Here is a 7,900-nt window from a genome sequence, read left to right on the forward strand (position 1 = left end):
GGGGGGGGGGTAAATGGGAATGGGAATGGGTAATTTTTTCATCATGGGGGTTCTGGTTGTAAGATGTTTTTATTTTTTGGGTCTCTATACCAAAATGATGGCTATCTAGTTCCAAATTAGATATCCTTTCTCTTTTAAAAAAAGCTATTCATATTTCCGGAGAATTCTGATGGGAAAATATTTTCATTTTTGTGTTTAGTTATATTTTGAGATTTGGGTCCAATTAGTTCCTGCTTCACTTATGCAACCTATAACTTTAATGGAGATGAGCTAAATTTTGTGTGCCATGGTTTGTAGGGATTTTAAGGCTAGCATAAGAGCATGCTAACTGTCATTTTGTTTTGTTTTTTGTTTCTTGTTTTGTTTTTTTGTATCCTGATATGAGTTGACAGAACCCAAGGCCAAAACTGCACCCGTAGCTCTTCACAGCTTCAGTAACTCTAATCTGAAACTTTTAACTACTTCTTTGGCTGCTGCAGGTTCCTTTGTGTTTCTTTTGTTTCTTTTTGTGTGAGAAATGGTCTGTCTGTCTTTTGTTCTTTCTATGCCCCCGATAATAAATGGCAGAACGAGCTATTTTAATTTGTTAGTTCAGGAAGTGGTCACTGCAATAAGTTACAAATGGCAGGTCCAATATTTTTATCCTGGCAGCCTTTCTAAGTTACATTTAAATGAATTTTATGTTGAGAAAAATATGGTGGATGCAAAGCTGTTTTGACTCCTGTTAAGAGAAACTAGACAGGACATCAGTGGATTTGTTAAAAATGGTCATCAGGTTATTAAACAGATATTATAACAAAATGCTTTCAAATGCTTTGTATATATACTATACTAAAATAGAGTTCAAAGTTAGGGTTTATATACCCAATAAAGGTTGCTCCATTGTAGGTGTCAACCAAAAATGGATATGCTAGATCACTGGAGACATCTGGTGGGTGACTTCAGAAACTGACAAAGTAGAGATGATGAAACTGAAGTTTAAAAGATAAGCTTGATTTTTATTTTATTTTACTAATGGTTTTAAATGTGTTATTGTTTGTCTCGTATGGAAGCAGCTTGGTCTGCTTATTGCATATTCAGTCTTTTTCCTAAATGCTTGTGCTACATACCGGTAGTTGTGCTTCACAGCTCATTCTCAAAATTCTGAAAAAAGTCCATGGGGCTACATTGTTCTCCATTTTTAAAAATCTGATCACAACTTTTATAATACCTAATAGCGATGATTGCTTTCATCACAGTACTGTAATTACTTTAGGACTGAGAGAGAATAGTTCTCCTTGTGTACACAGTGTGGTTGGTCTAAGCCACTGCTTTGAAAAACAATATTTCAAGAGGAACTACAATAAAAATAACCTTATCTGCCTGATGGCAATCACCTGTCCTTAGCGTAGTTGCCACCATCTTCACCCAATTTTCTTCCTTGAGTTGGGTCCTTGGCCATATTGATTCGCTGGGTCAGGATGACGTAACTCCAGTGCACCTGATTATTCAGTCTGGTTAATCGCAAGGGAGGTCAGGAAGTGCCAGGTATCCCAGGATCTCAGCGTTTTTTGACAGATGAAGACAGTGATCTGGCAGGTTTATATGATTTATTGCAAGGTTGGAGCTACACGGGTGATTTAGGCGGCTCAACTGTGCTGATGATACTGAACATGTGTGCCAACAAAGTGTAGTTTTTAACATTCCCCATGAACATTAACATGTTTCTTGTTTTCTAGCCTCACCATGGTTGCCGTTAGTCCTGTTCTTTATTTCGGGATCTTTGGCCTCTTTTTGGCCAACCAAGTCTACACTTCTTGTGTCTCAGAGGAGAATCTCAGCAAGAGAAAGAAAGAGACGTCTTGTATTCAACTTTCCTTAACCAGCGTTCCCATGAAGGAAATACCCCCAGACACTGGTATCCTCATCCTGAGTTTTAATAACCTGAAGGCCATCTCCACCTCCACTTTTAAGGGAATGAAAGAGCTAGTAGAGCTGGACTTATCAGACAATGCTTTGACTAGCTTTAAGGTGGACCTTCCGATTATGTTAGAAGAATTAAATCTGGCAAATAATTCATTAACCGGAATCCCAGATTTGTCCCAACTGTCCAGCCTAACTAGGCTTGTTTTGACCAACAATCGCATTTCTACTGTCTCGGACTCTGCATTCAAAGGGCTGAATGGTTTAAAGATGCTGGAGCTCCAGAAAAATTCCATCCACTCACTTTCGGGAGAGGTGAGAACATGTTTTTATGATTCACTGACCTTACTATTTTTGTTCATCTCACAATATCTTACATGGCAAAGTAATCCTATCAAAGCTTGATAGATAGTTTTCAGATATAAACTGTACCGCCCCTTTAGGTACTTAATGGGAGTGTGGAGCCTCCCAGGATACCGAAATTATGCATCTCGGGAGGCTCTGGTTGCTTCTTCTGCACATGATCAATTTTGGGCATGCGCAGAAGGGGCATTTTTTCCACCAAGCGGAAAGAGATGCCTATTTCATGCATGCGCAGTGAGATCGGCTGTCTTTTTCTTTCCCCTTCACAGTGGCAACGTCATCTGATCCCACACCTGCGAGACTAGGTGATGTAGCAAGAAGAGGGAAGAGAGAAGACGGCGGCGATCAACGCCTCCTCCGCACTGGGGCGATGAGGAATCCCAGGAAGACACGGGACCATATCGTAAGAAGGACCAGCGCAGTGCTCAACCCAGAATTTTTTTTTTAAGCTGGGTGGGAAGAAATTGTAGGCGGGTGGCAGCCCCTGTATTGTGACCCAACTCATCAGTAATCACCCAAAAACAGCCGGGTGGCTGCTTAAAAGTTCTGGGTGGTGAGCCCGGCTAAAAGGGGCTGGGGAGAACACTGCAGCGCCATCAAGGGATCTGCAGGAATAAAGGTAAGTACATTTTTTTTTTTTAGTTCTGCTTTAAGGTGGGAATAATCTAGCCTTATTTTAGATTGAATTTTAAATTCTTCTTTGTGGCATAATCTGTAAAAATGTAGCCATTGAAAGCAATAAATCTGACCAATACAGGCTTTTGGCTTGGGCCCAAGATCCACCCCATACCATATGAGGGCCAACAAAAGCAGATTCTATAAAAATAAATCTATATGCCATTCCAGCATCATATAACTAAAGCTTCCTCTCGGCTATTACACATCTGATTTCATATCTGCCACCCAACCCATGCAACGACCAAGAATTTGCAGACAAGCTCTAATGATCTTACAATGATGAAATATGGATATCTACTAAGATGTTTTAGTCATCAAACAAAAAAGGATTTCCTTTAGAAAAACTTACACTTGAATTCTTTTCTTTATACAGGTTTTTAATGACCTGAAAAGTCTGGACCTACTAGATTTATCATACAATCAACTGTGGGAACTTTCAGCCCACCTTATCTCCGGTCCTGTCTCTCTCAAACAATTTTACTTGACAGGAAATAAACTAACAAACATTCCAGATAAGTTCTTTGATGGATTGGATTCTCTTGCCTATGTATATCTTGACAAGAACCCGTGGATCTGCAACTGTGCCCTGCAATATTTAAAGGACTGGATGGAAGACAATGGACATATTATCTATTATTTGTCTAATGGAACTCCAGTAGGTGACGAGAAAAGTGTCCTCTGCTCTGATGGAACCCCACTTATCGATTATGATATGCCCGATTGTAGTGGAAAAGGACTTGGTGATGCAGATCAACATTTTATACCAACAAAATTTATACCAATACCTAAGAAAACCACACAAGCACAGTCAACCATTGCCCAGACCCCAAAACCATGGAAAACGACAAAGATTACAACAGTGAAAATTACCCATGTGCTGACCACAAGGCATCCAACATTAGCTGCTACAACTTCTAAGATTAAACAATTGACAACCCCAATTGTAACTTCAACAAAACTGTCCACGACAACTCCAACAACCACCACAACTTCAACAACAAGAAAAATAACCACAACACCATACAAAACTATTATAATGACAACTACTGAGAAAAGGACAACTACTCTTGAAACCACGGAAATGCCTTCATCTACTCATCCAACAACCACTTTCCACACAACTTCTACTCTTCCAACATTAAAGGTGGCACCTAGTACAGTCATGGCCACCTCAACTGTGTCAACACAAAAGCATCCTGCAAACATAACCCACATGCCTACCAGTGCCAAAGTCACAGAAGCACTGTTTAGGACTACAGATACTTACTTATTCTTCACCATGCCACCAGCAAGAGTTGGCAGAGCAGAAGCCCATGGCATGTCATGGCTGGAGTACAAAATTCTCAAAAACTGTTGCTTCCTTCACCTAATCCTCTATATTGTGGGTCTACTCCTTCTCTTGGCCGAGATCATCCTAACGGCATGCTTGCTGGTTTGGACACACACACATCTTTATCGGCATTATCAAGCCCTAATGGAGAAGATGCCGAATATACGGCTAATCCGGTACAGCCTGCGGGCACCAGTTAATGAAGATGAGATACTACTTGTCCGCGATATTGAAAACAACTTCAGTGACCAGTCATTATCTGGGGTGACAAGGATGCTGGTGCTGGAAGCCAATACCAGGGACCAGAAGAAGCTATACACCTCAGCCATTTTGTAATAAGGCAAGGGATTTTATATATATATATATATATATATATATATATATATATATATACATAAATATGACAATGGAAGAAAGTCAAGATAAAAGCTATAATGCTCAGCCAGTACGAAAAAAAAAATTATTATTCTATGCTGTACTATAGAAAAAGGTTTATGTTTGCTTAAAAACACAACTACAAATGTCACCTCACATAAAATAATCCATATTAAAACCTGAACTGTAAACCCCCTCCCCACATTACAAAAAAATAAAAAGCTTTATGGATTCTCATATATATGAAAAGATCAAGTAACTAGTTTCTAGTTAATGGAGTATGAAATGTAGGCAATATCATATTTACTAGCAATCGGATGGGCTGCATTCTTATGAATGTGAAGTATCAGTGACATCACTGATTAAATGGGGTGCGTGATTTCAGTGATTTTGTTGGTCAATAGATGAGCTGTGTTGTCATGAATAGTGATCCCGCTGGTTTATATGAAGTGTGGGTAATGTCACTAGTCTCTAGTAATTGGATGGACTGTAGTGCTCAACCCAGAAATTTTTTTAAGCCGGGTAGGAGAAAATTTTAGCCCCTGTATTGTGACCAAACTCTTTAGTAACCACCAAAAACAGCCGGGTGGGTGCTGAAAAGTGCCGGGTGGTGCACCTAGCTAAAAGTGCCTGGGGAGAACCCTGGACTGTGGTGTCATTGGTTTTCAGTGATTGTATGGGTTGTGTTCTCATTATTAGTGATGTCACTGGTCTCCAGTGATTGGATGAGCTGAGTTTTCATGTATAAGAACTTTTGGAAATCATCTCATGTTCTCATGTATTTGAAGTGACAGTAATATCACTAGTCTCTGATAATTGGATGAACTGTAGTTTCATTAATGGAGATGTCACTACTTTCCAGTAATTGGACAGGCTCATGTTCTCATATGTATGAACTGTTGGTGATGTCACCAGTCACTGGTAATTGGATGGGCTGTTTTCCCCTAAATGGTGATTTAATTGGTTTGCAGCGATTGGATAGGCTGTGTTCTCATTACTGGTGATGTCATTGGTCTCCAGTGATTGGGTGGGCTGAGTTTTCATTTATATGATGTGTCGGTAATATCACGGGTCTCTAAGAATTGTGGACTTTGTATTAGATTTCCAAAGTGCTTTAGATAGCCACACTACTCCATGCAAAAATAGTGAAATCCATATGTTCATGCATGACTTAAAATTGTCATCAGCCTAAAAAGTACACGTTCTGCTACAGCTGGAAATTTCAACCAATTTGTAATTCATTTCTGGGGTCAAACAGAACAAAGTCATGTTTCACCAGACACTTTCTATGTATTCAAAGGTGGCCAGAGATTAGCTTCATCAGAGATACAAAATTAGGTATTTGTGTACGGCCAATTTTAAAGGTAATTCCAACTCAGGTAGGACTTTTGTTTTGCTGTTTGGAACAATAATTTTCCACCGTTTCATTAGAATCTGCAACAAGGCCTAATGCACTCTATCCCCAACAAAGATGGTTCTATTTCCCTTTTATTAACGTCCCTTTAAAGGTGATGTTGGTGTGAAGCCAATGAAAAACATAAAAGAACACAAAAGCACAACAGAGTAATAAGGACAAATCGCAGTTTATATACCGGACCCTCATTGCTCAGAAGAAGTTACAGGTTTGCATAAATAGAATTTATCATCAATTTTATTACAATAACCTCCAACAATGTAACAGATGATAAAAAATAAAATTGCTTTGGCTGAGGTCTCTCCGAATAACCGTTTAAAGGAAAACACCATCCTGACAAATTTGTAATTGCGAATTTGGTAGAGTCAGGTGAGGGAGAAGGGGTAGTGGGGTGGGAAAGTTACATTCGCCCTCCATGTCCTCAATGGCCAAATTGTGCTTTGCAATGCCAACTGTAGGAGGAGACTTTAGCTGGCATTGCAAGCTGACAACATCAAAGGAGGCGACTGGAGGATCGCTGGAGGCGCAAAGAACTTACACACTGCATTCTTGCCTCTTCTCCCGTCCATGTGTTAGCATGGGGTTCCCCTTTAAATCCTGGTACCTTTGCGAGAGACCGGTGTGTTGATTGTGCAGACAAATAAAGAAAAACTCCGGTCTAACTAAAAATAAAGCGAGAGATGATTTTGAAAACAAGAAGCTTATGACATCTCTAATACTTTAACCTCCCCTCCGCGTAGGAGAAAATCTAATAAGCAATTTCTATACCCGACACCCTCAGAGGTTTTTGATGTTTGAGTCCACCCCCTCATTTATTTTCTGCAGGAATTGTGGGGGCCAAATGATTGCATATGCACCTTGCAGTTAAAGCCACGAGGGCAACGTACAAATTGTTTTCCACAAGAAAAATGGCTTTTGTAAAATGACAAATAAGTGCTTTGTGGAGTTTTTCTTTAAAGCGACATATAAAGACAGGGCCCCCTCCTCCGCTATTGCACACTTATTACACAATGTAAACCAGAAGGGCAGGGGGGAGTATTTTGGGGCCCCGGTTGTCATTGGCTGGCTGAGGGGAGAAGGGGGGGTTGGCTTCAGGATTTGGGTCTGTAGGCCGAATAAATAGGGAGGACCAGTCTTATCATCCACTGAGGAAGAACTTCTTGTAGTATTTGTTCATCTGTTCCAGGAAGATGAAAGTCAGGACAGTGTGGGGTCCCAGCCGGGCGTAGTAAGGGGTGAAACCTTTCCAGAGGCTGAAGAATCCTTCATACCGAACCACCTTCATAAGGACATCCTGCCGGGGGGGGCAAGAGGGTTACAGATCATTAACAAGGAACATATACAGAAAAGAACTAGGAGTGACACAGAGAGGACCTCAGACCATGCTAGAGGATTCCTACTCCCAATCTTCTCTCCTGAAATACTCTGCTCCTTCCTCTAACTCTACTTTCTTTATATTCTCTACAATGCTGGAGGACTCTGCCCCTTCCTCTATAACTCTCCTCTCCTGAAATACTCTGCTCTGCTGGAGGACTCTGCCCCTTCCTCTATAACTCTCCTCTCCTGAAATACTCTGCCCTGCTGGAGGACTCTGCTCCTTCCTCTATAACTCTCCTCTCCTGAAATACTCTGCCCTGCTGGAGGACTCTGCTCCTTCCTCTATAACTCTCCTCTCCTGAAATACTCTACTCTGCTGGAGGACTCTGCTCCTTCCTATATAACTCTCCTCTCCTGAAATACTCTGCTGGAGGACTCTGTTCCTTCCTCTATAACTCTCCTCTCCAGAAATACTCCTCTGGAGGACTCTGCTCCTTCCTCTATAACTCTCCTCTCCTGGA

The 7,900-nt window shown here is 40.8% G+C and overlaps 2 protein-coding genes across 2 annotated transcripts in view; one reads left to right on the top strand and one right to left on the bottom strand.

The window, feature by feature from the left end:
- GP1BA (glycoprotein Ib platelet subunit alpha) overlaps positions 1–4,897 on the top strand; it is a 6,626-nt gene extending 1,729 nt beyond the window's left edge. The window contains exons 2-3 of the mRNA XM_072399322.1: positions 1,719–2,217; positions 3,317–4,897. Coding sequence (XP_072255423.1) covers positions 1,726–2,217; positions 3,317–4,609 — 1,785 coding nt within the window. The 5' untranslated portion in view covers positions 1,719–1,725 and the 3' untranslated portion in view covers positions 4,610–4,897. The remainder of the gene's footprint in view (positions 1–1,718; positions 2,218–3,316) is intronic.
- Positions 4,898–6,212: 1,315 nt separating this feature from the next.
- SLC25A11 (solute carrier family 25 member 11) overlaps positions 6,213–7,900 on the bottom strand; it is a 14,279-nt gene continuing 12,591 nt past the window's right edge. Inside the window, exon 8 of the mRNA XM_072399324.1 lies at positions 6,213–7,356. Coding sequence (XP_072255425.1) covers positions 7,201–7,356 — 156 coding nt within the window. The 3' untranslated portion in view covers positions 6,213–7,200. The remainder of the gene's footprint in view (positions 7,357–7,900) is intronic.

This window comes from Pyxicephalus adspersus, chromosome 2 (assembly GCF_032062135.1).
Source record: "Pyxicephalus adspersus chromosome 2, UCB_Pads_2.0, whole genome shotgun sequence".
Lineage (NCBI taxonomy): Eukaryota > Metazoa > Chordata > Amphibia > Anura > Pyxicephalidae > Pyxicephalus > Pyxicephalus adspersus.